This window comes from Ambystoma mexicanum, chromosome 12 (assembly GCF_040938575.1).
Source record: "Ambystoma mexicanum isolate Mex_15411 chromosome 12, UKY_AmexF1_1, whole genome shotgun sequence".
Lineage (NCBI taxonomy): Eukaryota > Metazoa > Chordata > Amphibia > Caudata > Ambystomatidae > Ambystoma > Ambystoma mexicanum.
The window spans coordinates 385,627,365-385,651,936 of NC_090936.1; the positions used below are offsets into that span (position 1 = coordinate 385,627,365).

The 24,572-nt window shown below is 41.5% G+C and overlaps 1 protein-coding gene across 1 annotated transcript in view; it reads right to left on the reverse strand.

The window, feature by feature from the left end:
* Positions 1 to 24,572, reverse strand: part of LOC138514489 (platelet binding protein GspB-like) — a 1,350,980-nt gene that overhangs the window by 635,635 nt on the left and 690,773 nt on the right. The window contains exon 6 of the mRNA XM_069629971.1: positions 3,349 to 3,445. Coding sequence (XP_069486072.1) covers positions 3,349 to 3,445 — 97 coding nt within the window. The remainder of the gene's footprint in view (positions 1 to 3,348; positions 3,446 to 24,572) is intronic.

Genomic DNA, 24,572 nt, shown 5'->3' on the forward strand with positions numbered 1-24,572 from the left:
AGGTAACTTGCTCTGCTTGGTGCAATGTGGTGGCGAGCCAGTTTGACTGATGCAAACAGCAGTGGTTCGAAGTTCAAATGAATGTCAAAGTAGCAGCGGTGGGACCCTTTATGGAAGCACTGCTCAAATGTAGTTCGATGCAATGGAAAAGGGATCCTTGATGTTCCGGCTCTCAGGATGTTGTGATGACCACAGAGGATGGGCTCTAGAACAATGCGTGTCCTTCTCAGCCATGCAAGGTTTCCATGCAGAGTGGTAGGCCTTAGTCCTCAGCAAGAGTCACCCCTATTGTGTGCTGGCAGTGGGTAGAGAGAAGACCCTGCCTCTGCCTTGGAGCTCTCCTTCACCTCAATGGCTGGGGGCTTTGGCTAGATGAACTCTCCCAAAAGAGTAACACACAAATTCCTCCTGAAGTCCTGGATGGTCCAAAAGTGAATCAATGAAGGGTTTGGAGACCCCCTCTTTTATGTAAAAAAACATGGGATTGGAGAAAATCAGGCATGCTTTAAGTGACAAGTGCCCCTTGGCTTCTACTGTCATAGACAGAGTTCCTTGTTCGGCAGGAAGTGGAGGGAAATGAAGGATATAAAAGCCTGCAGTGCTTCCCTGACTGTCCTAACTCCACCCCTTTCCTATCCTGCACCCGAAATGTCTCTCTGGTGTTCAGCCCCCTAGTGTGAGGCAGGTCTTTGACGTGGGCTTGGCTCTTTGATGCCAGGCTCTCTGGGCATCTCTGGCTGGGAGATCCAGGGCCTGGCAGGAAGTGCATTTCCTTCCCTGCAAGAGAGTCAGTGGAGTGGAGACATGCATCCTGCCATGTGTCTCATTCATTGGAATGCAGACTGGCAGGTGCCGGAAATACACATAGATTCCCATAGCTGCCTGGTCTGACAGGGATGACACTGGTATGCTACACATCAGATGTGGCATTAATAATTATGTGAATTCCCCACCACAATACCAAAATAAGTATGGCTTATATTTTCAGATTACCCTGCCATCGGTTGGGTGGTTTATCATCATTATACTGAATTTGGAACAGTGGTGTAGACTTACATGCATTGCAATGACCTTGCTGTCACCAACAGCTGTCAAACAGGGTACTTGTGACTTCTGAGCCTGCACTGTGCCATGGGCAGGAGGGCAGATGTGTACACTATGCTTTTGACATGGAGTTTACTGAAAGGGAGTCTGGTTGGCAGACTGCCGGTCTCAGAGGGAATTACCAGCCTCATTTTATCATTTAATAAAAATGAAAGAAGTCCATGTTTCTACACCCTTGCCAGATGGTAATTCCTCACTCCCGGCAGTCGATTTTGTCATTAGTTGGAGCTGCCACCTTGAGCCACACCTCCGATATTTTGGATTTTCTTTTGATAATTATATGACTGTGTCCCGAAGAACCCCCAGATTTGGCTGCTTGGGAAAATGATGCTATTTTCCTGCTGACACGTTGATGTTTACAGTTTAGGCACTGGTTCTGTCACATACTGATCAGGCAATAGCATCCTTGTTGATGTCTCCAAACATGTACTGCATCATTGTAGTGCTTTGTTGAATTCAGCAGCACTAGTGATAGGTGCTGCGAAATATGCGTGCCTTTCTTCCATTTTGGACTTTTTATATTGGCTCCCTCTTCAGGCTAGAATCACAACTGAACACATGTTTAGCCTACGAGCCATCGATGTTTAAACAGACCGCTTACCCTGGCGCCTACTGTGTGTTATTAAAGGTCTGCCTTGGCTTGATACTGCTGAAGCCAAAATGTTGCAGGCTTTAAATCTGGGTTTTTTCATTTGCTTTTCATAGATTTTGGACCTTTCCTGTGGCCTCGTTTCATCTTGCAGTGCCATGGATCACTCTTTGTATGGAATTGAAAACATTCTTCTTTCCATAATAGAGGTCCAAGGAATCTCGCTATGGAAACTGATTTCTGGCTAGCTGGTTTTCCTGTACTGGAAATGTCTGTGGTTTATCGCTCTAAGATGAGGATTTAGGGGTCCGGCTCTCAGTTTATTGACTTGTGAGAAAATTACCTGATATGTAAAGGTTTAAAAAAAATAGTTTTACCTCATTGAGCATTGAACTTGTATTGTCTACACTCACAAGAGTGAAGGAGGTGTAGGCAGGAGAACTCAAAAAGTAAGCATTGTTTCATCACACTTTTAGGATATAGAAATATAGTCCTTAATGCCTGGGCACCAAAGCCTGGGTGTATACCGCAGCATTCTGAGGGACTGGGGCATACAGGCTACAATGCCGGTCCAACCTGTGGAGCATACGTACTCTATGATGTCATACTTCAAGATGTTTTATATTAGCCTTTTTTGAGGTGGCGTGCCACCTGGTAGAATATTAAAGAATCTGTGCTCTGAACTAATGGAAAGCAGGTGCAGGGGGTATTTCTCTGCATGCGCTGCACAAAGAAGCATGAGTTGCAATATGTATTGTGCGTGCAGGTCTCCTGTGTACCCCCATAGAGCAGTGGTTTAGGACATCCTTCTTTTTCAATGAGAGCGTTAGGGACCTCAACAGGGTAAGTGACCTCACTGATAGATATTGATGAAGGGGTGGTACACCTATAAAAATCTTAATGGTACTGCGCAGGTCTTTAGGAAGGACTCTTCTTTTGCCACATCAAAGAGCCAAAAATTGTGACACTCCAGGTAACGGAATTACCGCCACTTTTCCTTCACTGCCATTCTAAGAGTATGGCCCCGGAGTGGGGGATTTACCTCCACAACATCATGCTGGTTGTAAATCCTTCCACTGTCCTCTGGATAATCGTCAACATTGGTGGAAGTTCTGCTGGTGGTAATTCCAAGGAAAAAGCCCCATAGACTCCAATGGGCTCTGCAAAAATGTGCAATTACTCTGCCACTTGTAATCTGGCAGTAATTCTGCTGGACTAAGTGGCGGTAACGATAAATCAAATGGGCTGTATTCCAGCGGATTTACTGCCAGAATACTGCCCAACTTGTAATGAGGCCCGATGTCCTATAATGGTTAATTTTCCTTGGCACATGTCCTACAGAATAATAAGATATTGGGTCTGATTACGGCTAACATGTGCATACGGCAAGTATGCAGAAATGTGAAGATTCTACATCATTCCTAATCATGCAGACCCCTCAGATTCCCATAGGGCTCCATGGGGGTCAGTAATTACTGCATGTATTTGAGGAGCACACCTACGGCATTGGCAAGTCATCATAGTGTATTTGGCGTGTACACCCTTAATCAAAACAAAATCACTGATTGTGGGACCCCATGATCTTTCAAAAATGCAGCAGATACTGTGTAGCACAGTCAGGGAGCATAGGACTCTCCAAAAACACTAGGCAATACCTGACGATGAATGAAGACGACAGAGCCTAGAAGTCTCCAGGTTCCTCCTTGACGATCGACGTGCAGCATGCGCAGGATCTGAAGGAACCGGATTCCTCTGGAAGTAATCAAAAAGATTTATAATTTACTACGCAGCCATATTTCAATATATCACTGGATAATTGAATGGATATATTGACACATTACTGCTGTATTTGTGGAGAAGAACATGATGTAAATGAGATTATATAAAGTAAACTACATTTAAAATGGAAGAACAGCTGTGATGGGACACTGCCCCGAAAGTCTTTGGCAATGTGATAAAAAGTGAACTCTTCAGATTCAGATTTTGCTGTATCACTTAAAAACGCATTTATCCATCAATGCACGCAGTGATAATCATATATACACTAATTGGTTAAAAAAAATCAATACATTACAATAAACGAGAAAGAAAAAGGAAAATCACAGAATCAATAAAACATTCTTATTTTAAAAGCACAGATAAGATTCGGCCATGCATCAAAACACGCAGCAGGTTAGAAAGTAACCGAGGGTAAATCAAAACAAGCACATTTGGGAACAGGTACTAATTTACTCCACCTAAGGACAGTATAACTTGAAATGCATCAAGTCTTTCTCAGTGTCTTACTAGCAAAAACAGAGCTTTGCCATCATGCCATTTTGCCATGACTGTATAAAGTGGTAATTTATTTAATCTGAATTTTGTCAGCATCAAAGGTGTGGGTATATTCTTAACCCAGGTTAGGTAAGTAAGTGTCTGACCCCACCATAAATATAAGAGCATACCATTGGTTTGGAACTCGTGAAATCTCTCCTGGAAGAGTAAACATCTATTATTGTGTCCTCAACAGTCCTATATGTTTTATTATCCATCAGTTCAGGATTGCTAAACCAGTTGATCAGACCTAACTTGTATGCTCTTCACCACTCTTCAACAGACCAGATAAGATGTACTTGGTGAACATAGCAGAAGGGTTGGATCGTACTGAACACCAAAGAAGGTGATGATCACCTATATAACTCAAACCTGCATCCTCATGTAGCAAAAGTCTGGATTTGACTATGGAAGTATTACCAGCCTTGTAAGAAAAGCATTATCGAAAATATACAATAGATTTGTATTCATAATGCTCCACACGCCAGCCTGAGATAGTCTTGGCTCTATATGACATGATCATTGCGTGAATTAGATAGCTCCCAGCATAGCTTGCAAAGCTGAAAGATGAGAAAATCAATGCTTCATCTGTACTGAATGCCTCCACATGTGATCATCCACACTAACAGAACCATCAAGTGTAATGCCCAGAAAGTCATAAGATTGGATCCAGTCCAGTCTTTCGCTGTTGCACCTTACTGGACATGAAATATCCTGGTGCTTGCCAGTACCATTGATTTAGACTCTATTGAATTTACTGAATGATCCCTGTGATTAATGAATGCAATGTTTCTATCAAGTTCTGAAAGGAATCAGTGATTATTTTGTTACAATGTATTTATTAGTACGTCTGACAAAATCACCTGCCTGATTATGGCGAATTTGAGTGGGGTGACCAAGGGGCAGATTACCGACACAAGCTACATGATGATGGGCCCAGGGCAGTATGGGTAGAAACCCCTGGTCACCCCCAATTAACCCCTCCATAGGGTAGTGGACGGCCACAGGGAAAGCCATGATGACCCTGGCCATTTAAGCCATCTCCACAAGACACCCGGCTCTGGAAAGGTCAACAGACCAACCCTTTCCAGCAGACCTGTGACCCTAGGCCAAAGCAACCCCACTTTTCCGTGAAGTGTTAAACCATATTCGCATAATACCGTCTGATTATGAACATTGGCCTAAGCACAATCGCATTGTACAGAAAACAGCTTCTAAAATGCCCTGAATAGAATTGACTAAAGCCGCCATTTTAGAAACGTCCGCCATTTTGATTAGTTTCTGTTTCTGTCTCAAACTGGGCTATGTATTTTTGCGGCCTCAGCTGAGCTAAGTGAACTTTGGACTATGTCAACATGCTGAGGCTGCCTAAAGCAGAAAAGCAGAATGTTTGTTCTGTGCAAAGAAACTTTGTAGCCAAAATGAACTGCAATTTAAGTGTTGTCTGCACCCAAAGCTTCATCCTCATTCAAACGACGGAACAGAATGCTAAGTAACTAAAACCGTGAGCTTTGGCAAAAACCCTTTGTGTTCATCTCTTGAAACTGGACTTACTTTAAGCTCAAGAACATGGACCAATTTACATGGCCGAACAGAACAAAGTTTATCATCATTGTATTCCGTGTGTAGAGAGTTATGTCTTAAACCTGGAAACAACATTGCTGTATTTGCCATGTGAACTGGGCATGAACTCTAGCAACTGTTTAACTTGAAGAGGGGCTGGACAATGACCGGCATTGAGTATAAATAACACATGTTTTGTGATGTCCAGCACTCCCTCCCCTCATGGTGTCTGCTGGTACACACTGCGAGGTGTTGAGAGCCCATATAGCTATCTGATTTTGCCTCTGAATCTGTACAGAAATAAAGATACTTGTATCGTTGAACCCATGATTTACGTATTTAATTTTGATGGTACTGAGCCTCGATATTTCTTTGGTCTTTCAGATGGCGCCTGAATAGAGACCCTCAAGATTGATGTCACCTCGATGATCAAGGAGACACAGCTACTGCACTGGGATCAGAGAGTGAACGGGACCCTTGTATGAGACGTGACACCTCGACAGTACTGCACGATCCGATCTCTGGACGGTGAGCAAGCGGTTCGAGAGGACATCTTGACACGGGTCCCCATATCAAGGTGAGTATTTGTGCCGAAATTGCCGAACACGAGGATCCTTTGTAATCCGATCGGACCTCCTTTGAATTTGAAATCAGGTGAGTCATGCCCCGATTCCTAAGAATTCTGATATTGGTTGCAGTTTTGTTCTCATGAGTACAAACAACGCTAGGTAACATCAGTGGTCTGACATGCCTAGGAAATTGTCTTCCTGTTGCAGGGCTTTATTCCGCAGAGATAGACAATCTTTGGGACGAGGCCAACCGGCCGCCAGTTGGGTCGCTGGCTTGTTTAATGTACTGTAAGTACGGCCTAAATAGTATTGTATTTAATGATATTTGGCACAGACAAACTAGACATGTTTCCGTACTTCAGTGGCCAGTTCATGGAAGTTTTGAAATTGCTCATTTAGAAAATTTAGAGTCTATATTGTTAAAGAAAAAGGCTAGGCCTGCAGCATTTGATGTAATTAAAGATTGGAGAAAGGAAGCTATGCAGCAACTCAGAAGTAAAGAAAAACATGCACGTAGACACATGACTAATACTCAAAAAATATTATTGTATGATCAGCAGAAGCAGTCAGAATATATTAGAAGTATGGATAGGGCTTTTCAACTTGGAGTGCAGAAAATATATCCATCTCAGGATTTTCATACCTCAGATGAGCTGATTAATAAACTGTTAAATGAACGTAGAAATGTTCCCACTGCACCTCCTTCTTATGTGCCTCTTCCCGCTGTTGTGCCTCTTCCTGTTGTTCCTCCTCCTCCTGCTGCTTTTCCTCCTCCTCCTGTTGTTCCTCTTCCTGTTGTTCTGCCTCCTGCACCTCCACTCTTGCCAACAGTTGTCGTTCCCTTAATTCCGTCTCCGCAACCAGCGGTAGTGTCTCCGCTACCTATTGAATGAGATTTGTCTGAACTTTCTTTTCCAAGTGGTTCTGCTCCACTTGTAGTGATTGAAGGGGCAGGAACTGATTCAAGAATAGTGACTCGTAGCACAGTATCTGAAGCTAGACAAAGAGAATTGTTTACATGGGCTAAGAAATATATGGAAGAAGGTGAAGAATCAGTTGTTATAGTTGTGATTTCTGTCCAAGAAAGTATTCCTGAACAGACTATTTGATAGAGGGGATCGGAACGGATTTAGCTGATATTTGGAGCGATTTGATGGATATGAATGTACCACAGGGGTTTAGGGATTTGAATGTCGGTGCCCGCTGCAGGGACACTGCAGAGAAAGTATATGAGCATGTTGAGAAGGTATTTGAGTTTAAAAGGGATTTAGATTGTTTACAGAAATATGAATTGGATGGTAATAGACTGGAAGCCTTATACGTGCAGAAACAATTTCTTCCTTCATTGAAACCAATGAATGAAGAAATGTGCATTTGCACAAGAGACGCTCTTAGGTGGATTTCGGATGTTTCAATTTCTCCCATTGAAGTGCATGACATGTTTAGTCAGTATGCTCCGGCCATGCAGAGGAAAGTGTTACAGGTGATGGTAGAGTATCTACAAGATGAGTTTGTGAAGAGAAAGGTTTGTTGTTCCGCAGATTTGATGGTCATTTATAAAAGAGCATTTTCACCCGATACTGCTCTGACTACTTTGTCACTTGATTAGAATTGCCTATTCTACAATTGCCAATGAGGGAGCTTCCTCCGACATTTGTACCGAAAGTAGAAATTCCAGCTGATGCTGCAGCAAACACACCAGCCACTACTATTGAAGCACAGTATGTCTCGCAATTTGTCCATGTCCCATTTTCTAGACAGGAAGTGAATACCATTAGACAGACACTCCCAGATATCAGGAAAAATCCAACAGGATTTTATAAAGAAATTGAATCTGTCTTGCATTCGTCAGTTTTCACGCTGGGTGATATAGATTTGATGTTTCCTGTGATCCTACCTGCTGATTTGTGGAAACAGATTAGAACTGTAGCCGATCAGGCAGGGATGGGTGATACATGGGTTAACTTAGTACGGATAGATGGGGAAAGGAATGCTGGTGAGAAGCCGCCACAGGTGATACTGATGTTGCCAGACAGAATAGTAACTAAACTGAAAACTCTGGTTCCTGAGAGAAGAATAGTTTGGGAAATGCTTACAGCTTGCATTCAAGGGAAGTCTGAAGGCACTACAGAATTTTTTAATAGATTCGAACAAGTGTTTTCAGATTTCAGTGGTCAAGACTTAAGTACAGAGTCAGGTAAAAGGCTGTTTGTAGACAAGTTTGTGCGTGGATTGTTGCCTGAAATCCAATCATAAATTAAGATTTCCGGAAACGCTTGGCAAGTGAAATCGCAGTCTGAAGTATTACATATGGCTCAGTACTATGAGAATAGGGTTAATACCAAAAAGAGGAAGGTAGAAAAGAAGAAGGGAGACTAGAAAACTAAAGTATTGTTGCAGCAAATAGAGGAGCCAGAGGTGGGAATACTCAGTTTAGAGGTCAATTTATGGCACAGAGTAATGCACAATTGGGTCCTGTACACATGAACCAGTGTGCATATTGTGAACAGGAAGGTCATTGGCGAGCACAATGCCCGATCCTTCAGCAGAGATTGAATAGCACATATGGTACCATGGGTAGACGATCCAGAGGCCGTCCTGGAATAGGGGTCCTGGTAGAAGTCAGTTTGCTCAGAATCAACAGACACATTCACAAGATATTCAGCAACAGAGTATTAATAGTGGGAACATTTTCCATAATGCTTCAACTGTTTACTTTTCTGAGGATCTTGCATTTGATGATATATTGTTCCGTTAGGACAGCCCGAAGCAGAGTCTGGGACCGGTACCTATTCCCATTGATCAGAAAGGGCCCTACGTTGAGATGAAGGTTTGGAATAGGGAGCATCTATTTTTGATAGATACAGGAGAACAGAAGTGTTCTATTGATCATTCAAGGGTTCCAGATATTCCATTGTCAGGGCAGAAAAACATTTCTGTAGGGTTCTATGGTACGCCAATGGTTAGTCCGGTCTCTCAGCTGGTACCGATTTCACTGGAACCATTCCCTTCTTCTTGTCCATTTCTTTTGACGACAAATTGTGGCGAAAATATTTTGGGATTGAATTCACTAAAGAAATTGAATGGTGTAATTTACTGTTCTCTGGATGGGGTTTATTTAACAATTTCGCCTCAACAAACTTCTGTTTTACAATTTTTGACTAGGCCTTTGCCGACTGAATTGGATAAGGTTCTGACATGTTTATGGGCGGTTGATGATAATGACGTTGGTATTTTGCAAATTGAACTGTTAACATTGTGTTGAAACCAGGTGTTAAACTATCGCGTATTCCACAATATAAGATTTCGGTTGATGGTGAACAGGCTTTGAGGAGTATTGTTTCTGATTTTGTACATCGAGGAGTGATTGAGGAAATTGCAGGGAGCGTGTGTTATAGTCTGATCCTATCAGTATATAAGAAAGGGGATAATGCAATTCCTTTTCGTTTCATCATTGATTTGCGCGCCATTAATAAGGTTGTTGCTCCACAATTTCTGATTGTACCTGATGTTACTACGATATTAACAATGATTCCAGCTACTGCTACTCATTTTAGTGTTGTGGATTTAAAGAATGCCTTTTTCAGCATTCCTGTACATGTTGACAGTAGATATTTGTTCGCGTTCACCTTAGGGGGACGCTCATTTACATTCACTCATGTGCCACAAGGGTACACTGAGAGTACAAGCATTTATAGTAGAGCACTGAAAGAACAGCTTGATACTCTTGCGCTACCTTCTACTTGCACATTGTTGCAGTATGTAGACGATTTGCTTTTAGCAGTAGAGTCTGAAGTTGCTTGCAAGGAGGGCACCATGTTGCTGCTTATTCATTTAGCAGAACATGGGCATAAGGCATTATTGAAAAAGTTTCAGTATTGTCAACAGGAGGTAGCCTGCTTAGGCTACCTCCTGTTGAAGGAGGGAAGAAGACTGACACCTGAATGGATGCAAAGCATCTCTAGCATGTCTGTCCCAAACACACAGAAACAGGTCAGAGCCTTAATAGGTATGGCTTCATACTGGAGACAGTGTATCCCACATTTTTCATTAATGATAAAACCTATGTTGGCATTGACAAAGTAGGGCATTTCTTTGCCTTTACCGTGGAACATGGATTGCCAGAAAGCTCTTGAACTGCTCAAGGCTGCATTGTGTTCAGCGCCAGTTTTGGGCACACCAGATTATGAAAAGACCTTTGTATTGTATGTGCATGAATGTGAAGGATGTGCTTTGGCTGTTTGTACCCAGGAACATGGGGGTAAAAATCGACTGTGCGGTTATTTTTCTTCCACATTAGACCCTGTTGCATGCGCTTTGCCGAGATGTTTGAGAGCTGTTGCTGCTGCCGTTGCATCTGTAAAACAAGGTGAGGGTATGGTTCTGGGTCACTCTTTAACTGTGATGGTACCTCACTCTGTAGACGTTCTATTAAATAGAACACAGACGCAACATCTCACATCAGCACGACTAACAAGATACAAGCTGATTCTATTTGCACTCCATATCCAAATTAAGAGATGTTGCTCATTAAATAAGGCCAAACTATTCCCTCTTCCGCAAAAAATGTATTGCAGTGACAAAATGTCACATGACTGCCTCTATGCCACAGAACAAGAAACCAAGTGCAGAATGGTTTTAAACGATACACCTCTAAAAAATCCACAAGAGGAGCTGATTTGTAATGGCTCCTGCTTCAAACTTCCCGAAGGTACATCCACTGCTGCTTATGCAATCACTACATTAAGCACTATAGTGGAGACTAAAAGAATTCTGCATAATTCTGCACAGGCCACAGAGATTATTGCATTGATTAGAGCTTGTGAACTTTCTGAAGGGCTTAGTGTGAACATATATACAGACAGCCAATTTACCTTCCGAGTAGTGCACAACGTTGTATGATTATGGGCTGAGAGAGGTTTATTGACCTTGCATGGTACAAAGATGCAGCACAGTACGCTGATAGTTAGGTTACTTTCAGCACTTGCCCTTCCTAAGCGGTTAGCAATAATGAAATGCGCCACACACAAAAGGTGACAGATGATGTAGGAAAAGGAAACGCCTTTCCTGACAGAATAGCTAAGCAGACTGCCACTGATTTGCATTAAAAAAGTATGTGATAGACCCAACTAAAGGGATCACTAACACTTGTGTGATAGATGAAGGAATTGGTTGCATAAAAGAAATTCAGGCTGACGCCACTCCAGATGAAATTAAACAGTGGGCTGAGGGTCCAGCAAATTTAGATAATGAGGGTTGTTGGGTAGACACTGAAAAACAAAAATTGATGCTGCCCGATGCTTATGTCACCGCTATGGTTACTATGGCTCATGGTCCAACTCACTCACATATGTGCCAAAAAGATTTGTAAATTGTTAGAACCTGTCTTGGTTAATGTAAACATTCCAAAAACTGCTGAACGTCTTGTCCAAAATCACATGGTATGCTTAAAGCATAATGTTGGGAAAGGTACATCGACACCAAAGGGTAGTTTTGGTCCCCCCTTCATGCCTTTTGAGGTAATACACTTTGACTTTATTGAAATAGAGCATTGTCAGAATTAATAATATGTTTTGGTAGTCATTTGCGCCTTTAGTAAATAGGTTGAAGCCTGTCCTTTAAAAGATGCCAAAGCAATGACGATGGCGAAAACCATGCTGAAGGAATATTTTATAAGGTTTGGTTTGCCAAGAGTCATTTGGTCGGACAATGGACCACATTTGATCTCTGCTGTTATCCTGCAAGTATGTCCGAGATTGCAGATCGATAAATGGTTCCATTCGACCAGACACGCTCAGAGTGCCGGACTTGTAGAATGCCATAACGGTATATTGAAGAATAAGATTGAGAAGGTCTGTGCACATAGTAACTTGAAATAGCCTGACGCCTTACCTATAGCCTTATTATCAATGTGAACAACTGCACAATCAAAGACAGGACTCTCACCTTATGAGATAATCATGGGGAGACCAGCCAACATTTGGAATCTACCGAAACCCAAGTTGTTAAAAAATGTGTAGCATTTGCTTCTTTCTGACTACTGTGACCAGTTAACTCAAAACTTGTACTTGATTCATCAACAGGTGCGAGAAGCCCTCCCAGTAAATATGAGGATCTAGGTCATCGACTCAGACCTGCTGACTGGGTGCTCGTAAAAGCATTGAAAGAGCCTACTGTCTCGCACATCGCTGGAGAGGACCGCATCAAGTCCTCTTGGCCACGCAGACCGCTGTACGAGTGGCAGGGAAGAAACACTGGATCCATGCAATGCATTTCAAGAAGATTCCCTTTCCACTGCCCACGACACAGGAGAGGAGAAGGAGATTGTTCACTTTGATGCCCACAACTAGCCTGCCTTGTCTACGGAAATTCTTCCTGAGCCCGTGGGGCCTGGGGAGACTGCTGCTTTGTCGTCAAATTCTTCTTCAAAATGTTCTTCACCGTTGAGCAATCTTGCTTCTGCTCCATCATTGTCTTCATTGCCTTCAGGAAACAACAACCCTCTGTTAGCAGCTCATTCCGTACCTGGAGTCTCAAGGTACGATCTGCGACCACGAAGGTTAATTTACAGTACAGCATCGGCTGTACCTACAAGGAGATCATTGTTGAGTCAGTCCCCTGTCATTCCTGTGCAGCATGAAATAAGAGGAAGGGACTGACAAAGCCACCTACAATCAACATAAGCCACGTGGCCAGGGCCCACCGACGGATGAACTAAAAGAGCCTAACAGAGAGGCTTTGAACGGACTCTGAGAAACAATGCCCATTCTTAAATCCACTCGTACGGAAAAAGATGGTGGTCACTTGTTTAATGATGAATCTGCCCATCGAAGGTCATGGTACTTGAGGACCCAATGTTTGCTGGTCATAATAGTAATGTGTTTAATAATTATAATTGCATTTGGGTTTTGGCACCTGGAAAAAGTGCATCCACTTGATATTCTGCTACCCACTGCAAAAATCCCAACTGTGTCTCCACCCTTCGTGCATCTGCACACTCTTCCTCCTCGAGACTTCTAGTGTAGAAAGGGTTACCATAATAATACTGTCCTGATGATTATGAATGCAACCTATGTGATTCTAAACAAAACGAATTGCTGGGTGTGTTCACAGTTACAACAACATGGGAAAAAGGGATTGGGCTGGTATATTCATCCTCTTTTTTTTAACTACGGCCTGCTATGCCTAACCACGGCCTGCTATGCCTCAATTAATTAGAGCACTATTCTTTGGTTGTTGGAACAATAGTATTACTGGGAATTTTAATGGGACTAATCTTAATGAATTTGAAAAGCAAGCCTTAACACCTCTGAGATGTTCTCTCTTTGCGAATTGGAGCAAGCTCAATGTTGCTTCTATTAGGCCTTCAGATAGACTCTCTTGACCTTTTCAATTATTGATTGCCTTCAAAATGTCTCCCATAGGCAAACGGGATGCAATTATAATTATTAAACACATGCCTCCTTCCTATACTATCAATCATAGTCCCAACTCCGTTCCCTTCTGCATACAAAGAGAAGGTTCTCAGTCAATGGGTACATTTGAGGGTTGTACTAGCATTGTGAATCTAACCAGTGAGGAAAGACCTTTGTATGTAGAATGTTTGTGGCAATGAGGCATATACATGGTTACCCAGAGATTGGCAGGGCACTTGTTACTTGGGTATTTTGTTGCCAGGAGTATATGTTGCTACCACTGTTCAAATCTCTAAAGCTCATCCCAGGCGGGATGAGAATGGTGATACACCTTCACAAGTCTTGTTTGATGTAGCAAAATCTTTCGTGCCATTCTGGGGACAGACAATGAATTCTGAGGATATCAGAATATTAGCAAGGGTACGGGAAAAGACCATCAATAGGACCACCAATATTTTGTACAACATGACGCTAGAGTAAAGGGCAATTAGGTTAGTAGCCCTCCAAAATAGGATGGTGTTAGACATCATTCTAGCTGAGCGTGGTGGGGAATGCAAAATGGTGGGATCGGCATGTTGGGTTTTTGTACCCGACTCCTCCCCTACTATATTGAAGGCAATTCAAAATCTACATACCTTGAGTACTGAAATACATGTCTCAGAGGGAAACTGCAATCTTAGTACTTGGTTCTGGAACTTGTTGCGATCATGGGGTTGGAAAATCTTTGCAGTCCTTATGATAATTCTTGGTATTGTACTGTTTTGTTGTTGTTGTATATAATGTCTCCCTGTCATATGTTCTATGATAGGAGGATGTTGTGCACAAACAATAGGTACACTAGGACCTGACATACATATGCCTGAAAAAGCTTCCAATGCCTTACTAATGCAGGATATTACCATCAAAAAGTTAGTTGCGATTGATGTTTTTGAAGAATGCGATTCAAGATGTACGGACATTGATGCATGGTTTTTGAATAATACGAATGTTTGAGTAATGCTCTTGACTTAGGCCAAAAGGGGGGTTTATTTAAACCATAGTCGCATAATAATGTCTGATTATGAACATTGGCCTAAGCACATTCGCATTGTACAGAAAACCGTGTCTAAAATGCCCTGAATAGAATTGACTAAAGCCGCCATTTTAGAAACGTCCACACATTTTGATTCGTTTCTGTTTCTGTCTCAAACTGGACTATGTGTTTTTGCAGCCTCAGCTGAGCTAAGTGAACTTTGGACTATGTCAACATGCTGAAGCTGCCTAAAGCAGAATGTTTGTTCTATGCAAAGAAACTTTGTAGCCAAAATGAACTGCAATGTAAGTGTTGTCTGCACCCACAGCTTCATCCTCATTCAAACGACAGAACAGAATGCTAAGTAACTAAAACCGTGTGCTTTGGCAGAAACCCTTTGTGTTCATCTCTTGAAACTGGACTTACTTTAAACTCAAGAATAAGGAAAAATCTACATGGCCGAACAGAACAGAGTTTATCATCATTGTAGTCCGCGTGTAGAGAAATATGCCCTAAACCTGGAAACAACATTGCTGTATTTGCCATGTGAACTAGGCATGAACTCCAGCAACTGTGTAACTTGAAGAGGGACTGGACAATAACCGGGAGTGAGTATAAATAACGCATGTTTTGTGATGTCCAGCACTCACTCCCCTCACAGTTCCCGCTGGTACACACTGCGAGGTGTTGGGAGCCCAGATAGCTATCTGATTTTGCCTTTGAATCTGTACAGAAATAAAGATACATGTATCTTTGAACCCGTGATTGTCGTATTTCATTTTGATGGTACTAACCCTCGATATTTCTTTGGTCTTTCATAAGGACCACATCAGGGACACTACCCCTTAAACTCTTAAAGGAATCATGACTCCGAGCTGCCCCTGGACAACTCAGATCATATGACTCAAAGATTCACTGTCATGCTCTGGAACCCAAACAAACATTGGAGACCCTTCACAGATTCATGAGCAACCTTGCTAATGGGTTCACACAGACCTCATAAGCTAGTGAAAAACATAATTAACGGGAGACTATGCATTTTCAGGCAGTGCTGACAGCTCTCACTCTCGAGTGGACCAATTACCAAGAACAAGGAAGAGATGAACTCTTCGAGCCTGTTCTCACTAGCATTTTCAAATTATGTATACGGTGAAGCAGCATTCCAAAACTCCTTCAGCTTCTTGTAGTCCATGGCAACAACCTGCATAAAATAAAAGATGATCGACCAGTAATTTATAGACTTGGTCTATCTCCCTAGATAATTAGTGAGCCACAGGAGAACCTGATAACCATAGCCAATGCTAGTCTCATTTCAATTATCCATCACATGTGCAGTCTCTCACAGAGAGTCCAGAGCAGGGAGGGGGGTTAGAGTGCTAAATATACCTGCACTCTCAGTCAGACAGTGTTGGTGTTTGGAGAAGGAGCTCTAGGAAGGTTTTGGAGATGTCGGAAGAGAAGAAGAAGCCTGAAAAAGGAGGAGCCTGATGAGGAGAAAGAGGAGGAGTTTTAAAAGTGTGAGGAGGTTGAGACAGAAAAGGAACTGAGAAAGGGGATTGGAGATTGAGAGGGTGGAGATAGGGGACGAGGGGATTAAGGGATTAAGGAGCTTGGGTAACATCAGTAGTTGGTAGGTGGGGAAATTAAGGAGGAGAATTTTCAATATAAGGAGGAGGCAGAAGGAGAGATGAAGGGGGAGAGGTATAAATATCATAAGGGTAGGAAGAAGGGATTAAGGGGATGGTCAATGAGCTGAATAAGAAGGAATTTGGTCTTGCTAGGAGGAAGTAGTAAACTAAGTAGGGCAGGAGGTGGTGAACATCAAGTGGAGGTAGACAGTGCAGGCAAGGAGGTGGTGGGTGAAGCCCAGGAAGAGGCGACAGATAAGGCAGACTTTGAGGAACATCACAAGGGCTTTCTGAAAGGGCATACACAAAAGACCAGTGGAAATAATGGTGAGGTTTGGGCAAATCACGAAGAGCAAGGAGACAGAGAGTCCAAGAATGCTTGTTGAGGCTGGTTAGGTCCAAGGCAGGGGTTATGGGGAAGACCCTGATAAAGTGGTTGGACTCATGGCGAGACTAGGTAAGAGAGGGAGATGATAAGGCTCTAGGAATTCAGGGAACTTTCATTGGGTCACTGAAAAGTGTGAGGCTAGTCCAGACTCCTTGTTTCTACTTATAGCTCCTAGGAAAGCTAACCCAGATCGACTATGAGAATGCCTGATTCCCCAAGGCTGAATCAGTTGCCTGCAAGACCAGCAGAGAGAGAAGGTGCTGTGGGAAATCCTTAAGTACGAGACTAACAGAGAGAAAACAGGGTGCAGGAAATCCTTAAGCCAGAGAGATTTCCAGAGAAAGATACAGTGCGTAAATCCCTTAAAGCCAAAGAGACTGAGATAGAAAATGGTGGGGGAAACCTTAAATCTGCATAACGAGGAACAGATCAATAAAGGCACCAGAACCTGGAAGGTACAAGAAGAAGTGTGCAGAAAAACGACAGCCTGAACATGAAGGCATAGAGGGCCTTCAGTGAGAACCAAGGAAAAGACAAGAATTCCCTCATGCCAAATTTAGGATGCTTTGGGACCTGGAATCTGAGTTGGCCATACTGAGCATGTGCCCCAATATTAATAAGTTGCCACTCTGTAACAAATTCCACAATTAAATCTTATTTGAGATTTAGTGTTTGTCTGATTTCCGAACACTGTCTCTCCCTTACAACAAGTTTCACTGGGAGAGGAAATGAAATATTATTCAGTATTTTAGTTCTGTGTCTGCTTGACCACTTCTGTAGGAGATGTTGTATGTAGGGCAATGGTGCTTTTCGCTATCTCTCCAAACAATCTCAGCCTCTAAACGTCAAAACTGCTGGAGTTCTCATTTTCTACAGTTTCCATGCCACATTGTGTTGTGCCTGAATTCCACAATGAAGGGACTGCACCTAATTGTGATACCATGAGTTACAGGGGAACATGAAGAAAAGCTGGACACTGGTGAATGATTATCAGGTAAGCTGCTGTGAAACTTTCTTTATTTTACTATTTATGTAATTCTGTCACATTTTAGATGGTGTTTTTACACAGTAGTTCAGAAACTACCATTAGAAGTATCTTGTCTGCCTTTATACTAGTTTTGTCTACGTAACACTGGACACCATATTTAGGGAGCAGTGTGACTCAGCATTTAAAACCTCATTATTGTGTTGGTAGACACAGGCAAATGATTGTTAGGTAAGTGGCTGTGCATTTCACTTTATCATTGATGTCAAGTGTCCATACAAGAGGGAATGTGACTGAGAATTATTGACCTATGTTTATGTTCATTTATCCAGACTATGAAGTCTTTTGAGCGCAAGGCTATATGGCTACTTTATGTGAGGTACTGTGAGGTACTCTTTGATGTTATTGGACAGTATACTGTGAAAGGGTTAAGATGTATCTTGTTATTTTTGTTGACACTACTTCGTTTCACATGAGCATGTGGTTATGACAGTGGTAGGGTTTTTTCCGTGGCAATTTCAGTCAAATAGGACAGTCTGTTTTTTTAGTATGGCACAGTAAATTAGAATTTTAATTTATTTTTTGGTTTCTTTAATTTCCTGACTACATTTGGCTGAGCAGTGGTTTTTAGAATTTGGCGTTTGTTTCTCTGTATACACTTGTAAATTACTAGTGTATGGGAAGATTTAAAATTGCAAGAACAATGTATATATTTTCTTTGTAATGATGGCAGTCTCTGAAGAAGAGTTTTCAACTTGAAATGGTTAGCGAGACGGCATAACTGATCTTGCTGGTCATTGTTAAACTACAGATTTTATTGTGCTCTGTTTTTGTTGAGTGTAAAGTTATGTAAATAATCTGATCATCAAGATTTGTAAAGTCCATTTTTTAAATGAGATAAATTGATTAATAAATTGAGCTATCAAAAACATGTTTATATGGACAAAATCTGTAATTGACTATAAGGAATTAGTAGCCTTACCAGCATATTTTAGGACCATATGCAACAATTGTTCAGACCACGGAAGCAGTGTGGCCACCATTGTTGTTTATCTGATCCTTACCTTGTTGCGCTCTGAAACACTTGTGCATGAGCACGATAGAAATAAAACATCAATATCAATATCCTTTCCTTAGCTCTGTAGGATCGTTTGATTGCGAGCACCCCCAGTTTCAATTACAGCATTGAATTTAGTGTTATATAATTATTAGAAAGGAGAGCAGCGACATCACCACCTTGTTTGTCACAACCCCTGACACAACCAGAAAATGGTCATGGAAAAAGTAGACATTCCGTCCCTTGTAAACTTGGGATTTCTTCCGATGAAAAAAGCAGGTGGTTCTGACTATTTCTTTATTTTTATTAGTGTTGTTTTGGTTAAATAAACCTTTTAACACATTTAAAAAATACAAAAAAGAAAATCAATACATACAATTCCCATTATTAATAAAAATACAGTTGCATAAGATAATTTAAAACACTTTTCCATATAAAGTTATATCTAAAAAGATCATAACAATCGTCTATATCCAGTAAGAATTTAAAACTATGAAGGATATCCCATACAAAACATATAGATTTGATCAGATGGTATAATAACATATCACAGTACATTAAACAATGTCTAACAATCTTTGTATTTCCACCCACATATGATATCTAGTCAAATTCAATAGAGTAGAATTTCCAGAGAATATTAGGGCCCAGGAATGATCTGAGGCCTCGTTTACCAATTCATGTCTCAAATTAAGATAACCCTTTTTAGGGTTGTCTCCTAATTTACCACACTCAGTTAAGAGGTGTCTCGGGTTCTCAGCCTCGATATTACAGAGTCTGCATAACTTTTGAATGTGGAATACCGCTCCAGGCACTAATAAATGAGTAGGTAGGATGTAGCTTGAGTCTAAGCATCATAATAAACCTTCTAACATGTGTTGCATAATGATTAATAAGGTAGTTACAGGGGGACTCTTTCAGAAAGCTTTATTTAACATAGAGGGCATACATTTTTGTGTTCCCAGCTTTGAAATGTTATTATCACGCTCCCACACACCAGCCAAGTTCTTCTTTTCTTTTCCATGACCAACACAAAAGTCTCTACCCCATACATGAAACCAATTTCATTAAAGAAGGAGATGACATTATGTTTCCATTCTTTGAGTGTGGATCTAGAACTACTATCATTAAGTAAGCTACAAAAGTGAGAAAATATAGATTCCTTATCATTCAACTTCGATAGCAAACGAACATGAAAAATATCCATCCCTATTTTCATTTACATATTGAGTGAAGTCAAACCAAGTTCGTAGTCAATCCCCTCAAATGGTGTATTTTTGGGTAAATTCAAAACTCTTCGCCATAGTGTTCCTTCCGATTTCTTAATTCACATTTTTATTTTATACTAAATATTTCCAAACCATAGAACAAAAATGGGATTAAACACATTTTGTATAATTTCACCAAACCTTCAATTGGTAGACCATGCTTATATCTTATAAAACTTGCTATTGCGCTGAACCTTTTTTCAATTTTCTCAGATACAAAATTCTCCAACATAGAGACATTCATAGAGTCTGATACAAATATTGCTAGATAATTATAGGTATGTACTACCTCGATGTTCCCATTCTCCATTTTCCAAATAAATGTATGGGACTTTCTCTTAGTAGAGCTGATCATCATAATGTTTGTTTTGCTGTAGTTAATACCTAAATTATTAGTTTTACAATATTGGCATAATTTATCCAGACTATGTGCAACCCAATCAGGGTTTGATCAATCAACAAAGTATCATTGATGTAGGCGAGCCAATTTATAGGTAAACTACCGATCTTGGGTGGAAAATGATGGACTTCACTCAAAACATTACAGATGTCTGATACCTATACATTCTATAAGGTGGGCGCAATTGCGTATCCTAGCTTCAATCCAAAGTTTGTAAGTATTTTCCCACTCAGATTACCGTCCCGATTGAGATGTACATTAACCACATTTTCCATGCACGACTCCTGTATAAAACACAATACCGTAGAGCTTATATTTCTTTCTCTTAGCTTAGACCACAGGATTTCTTTGTCTACTGTGTCAGATGATCCTTTGCAATCAATGAAGCAAATGTATAGAGATGTATCTCTCTGCTTAAGACTCTGGCGTATTAGGTACAACAATGTTGATACATTGGATAGCGGTCCCATCCCCGCGTATGAAACCTGTTTGCAGTTAAGATAATAGGTTGTTCTTTTTTATCCAAACATTTAATTCTGACAATAAAACTTGTGCAAACATTTTTGAGCATGCATCAAAAATTGCAAGCATTCTGTAGTTATTTGGAGTGTCCCTTGCACCCATTTTAAATACTGGAATTAGAATAGATGCTTTCAAACTAGTTGGAACAAATCCTGTACATGCAATTGTGGTAAACATTTGTGAAAGAATTCTGGACCAACATGCAGGCCTATACTTGTAGATCAGATTTGGTATCTCATCAGGGCCTGCTGATCTAGATGGTTTCAAACTTGCTATCATTTTCTGAATATTGTCTACACTGACTAGGAACAAACGCAATAACACCATAGAGAACCTAAGACCCCTACTACATCCGATCACCAATGTTGATCACACCATCACTTACAACATTAAAGAGGCTTGGGTTCTACCTCTTCTAAAAAAAAAAAAACCTAGACCCTAATATACTGACCAACTATAGGCCCGTTACAACCGTCCCCTTTCTCTTGAAAATACTAGACAGAGTGGCATACCTCCAAATACAGCGACATTTGGAAGACAATAACCTTTTAGGCCTGCGCCAATCCGACTTTAGACCCAGGCATGGGACCGAAACAGCCCTCAAGGACCTAAAAATCCAAATGGATGAAGCTATCCCGAGAGGATAGCTCAGCGGCAACGTGCACGCCTTGAAAGGAGGACGACACGAAGCAACACAGGTTCGAACAAGAAAAGAAATACAATTACGCAACTAAAAAACAAACTATTCCTGTAACAGCGCCTTGATGCCCAAGCGCTGTGTGAGCACTTTAAAAATGCAAAAATAAAAAAATAAAAAAATAAAGATAAGGGCAATCTGGCCATCTTGTTGGATCTGTCCGCAGCCTTCAACTTAGTTGAGCACCATATCCTGACCAAACATCTTGCCTCGGCTGCCGCATTCTCCCAGAATGCCACCAATTGGATTTGGTCCTTTCTGTCTGACAGAATGACCGGGGTCTTCGCCCCCCCTGCAGTGGCCGACCCCATCCCAATCCAATGTGGAGTTCCCCAAGGGTCTTGTATTTCCCCTACGCTTTACAACATCTTTACCAAGCTCCTGTTTGACGGCCTAGACGACCTGGGTGTCACATATACAAACTATGCTGATGACACTCAGGTCCTCATCACGCTTACTGGGAGCTATGAGAAAGATGTTGCAAAATGAAATAAAATGTACCTTGAAATCCAAGCATGGATGGCTACCCATAGCCTCTGCTTAAATGATGATAAGACGGAACTGCTTATCCTCGGTTCCCAGGCCTGTCTTAATAAACTCAACCCTAGATATCAGTCCTTCATCATTGATCTCAAAAGAAGTTAAAACATTGGGTGTGTATCTCGACTCCACACTTGCGCTCAAAAAACAAATAAATGCTACTATCTCATCCACGGCCTATACTAATAAACATCAATGCCTACAAACCGTGCTTATCGATCAACAGCTGCCTCATATTGGCTAGGTCCCTGATACTGTCTAGATTGGATTATTGCAACACACTCTTCCTTGGCTCCACCAATCACAACTTGAACAGTCTACAGATACTACAGAACAACACCCTCAGATGTGCACTCAACCTTCCCTGCAAGACTCACATCTCCATCATAAGAAAGGAGGCTCATTGGCTCCCTATCCGTGACAGAATCAAATTACGCCCACTTGTCATCACACACAAATGCCTCTCTCTGACAGCCCCACGATATTTATCAGAAAAATTCACCAGACAAAGCTCATCCTGACCGACCAGAACCCCTTATTTGCACCAACTAAACATTCAAAATTTCAACCTGAAATAGGCAGGGGAAGCTAGCTTCCCTGTGTTAGCAGAGAAATGTTGGAACGCACTCCCTATGGCAATCAGAGCTGACGCTTCTCTCTGGTCATTCAGAACCAAGGTGAAGGAGCTGTTCACAACTCAACAATAGCATGTTACTTGCCCTCTGCAAATTCTTTCACCCTGTAAATTTTGTGTTATCCATAGCCGCGGACCAATCTTTAACCAGGTCCACTTTGTTACCTTTGTTGATTCCAATGCCACAGACCATCCTGTAACCTGGTCCTCATGTTATTTATTCTGTTATTCGCATGTGCAACCTTCTGTAACCCATGTTGCTCTACAAGTCTAATGCGCCCGGTTATCCCAGGATTTGGCTGCGCTGTACAAATAAACAAACCAAACCAAACTGAAATCCAAATTGGCATATCCATCACCCTTCCACACAATTTTCTTATTTGCAGTAATATAATTAGATCTATTATACAATCGACGGATATGGTCCGGCCATATCAGCTCAGATATTAGGTTAATTTCTTTTTTCCCCATTGTAGCTATTACAATGAAATCTGTATAGGTCCCAGAATCTCGATCATCCATATTTTTAAGTATACTGCGGTTTTGGTACCATTTTATTGTGGAATCAGATTAACAAAGTTTTTATATTTCGTTTTTAGGTTTGATATTTTTATTTCCGCATATAATAAGTCCACATTCTCCTCTTTGCCAGTTTAATTTCTCTATTACATCTCCTTTTTTCTCTAGCAATCACTATATCATATGTTTTCCTCTTAGTTGTAACTTTATCATCATTTCTAATAATTGACATATGTATATACTCTTTAGCACTTTCTGAGCATGTTTTGTAGATAGCAAGTCCAATAATTACTCCAAAGCATTTTTCGTACAGCAAATTTTCAAAAAAAGATATATCTCTCGATATTTATTGTTGACCAGTGAATATGATTACAGCCTTGATTTACCATACAGCCATCTGACATAGTGTCTTTTTTCATTGCAACTAGATTGAATTTCAAATTTCTTTACTATGTGTTGAGATGAAGCACAATTTGCCCATAACTTCTAAAATTTAGTTGTGGAAGAGTATATAATCAATCCATGTATATTCATTCCTAGCAAATCATGTATAAGGGGGGTAATTAGCCTCCACCTTATCTATGAATAGTTGAAGTAATCGATTGGTATACAAAAAGGATGCCCATAAATCATCAGGCTTTCTATTCCCGTACATCCCTTGAATAATTGTAGCTTCCAACTGGTTCGTAGTAATGTTATTCTTTGCACATATTTCCGGTCTCGTTTGAGGAAATCTTGTGTAATTCAATCCTCCATGATTATGTATAGGTGTCACGCACTCACCCCTCAGTGTTCCCAGTGTCCCCAATGCCCGTCCCCGTACCTCCACTCCGCCCCGTCCTCTTGCCCATTTCCGGGACTCACGTGTGCTCTCCCCGAATCCCCATGTGCCAATGCGTGTGTTTCAACTTGCTGTCCACTCGCTGAGACGCCCGCTCCATTGGCGTGTTCCTTGGCGATTGCGAGACCGGCTTCACGCCCCACTTCTGCGTCACGTGACCAACGCCTCCCGCTCACGTGTTACTAAGGCACGTTCACGTGATGCGGTCGTGGGTCACGTGACCGGAAAGTAATATGCAGCGCCGGTATTTAAACAGCCGCATTGGAACACTCGATGCTTCATAGCTGTTTACCTGGACGCTGTTCGGCGCTTTGATTACTCACATTTGGATTGCTTGGAAACTGACCCCGGATTGGATTAAGGACTGCTATTGGATTCCCCTGGCTTCTGGCTTCTGGTTTATTGGGTTTCTTGTTACGAATCACAAACTGCTTTCTGGACTACTACTTGCTTAATCCCTTTGGTACTACGTTTTCTTGGTTTCCTTGTCCGGACTTTGGCATCAGGTGGGCCCGGCACACGCAACAC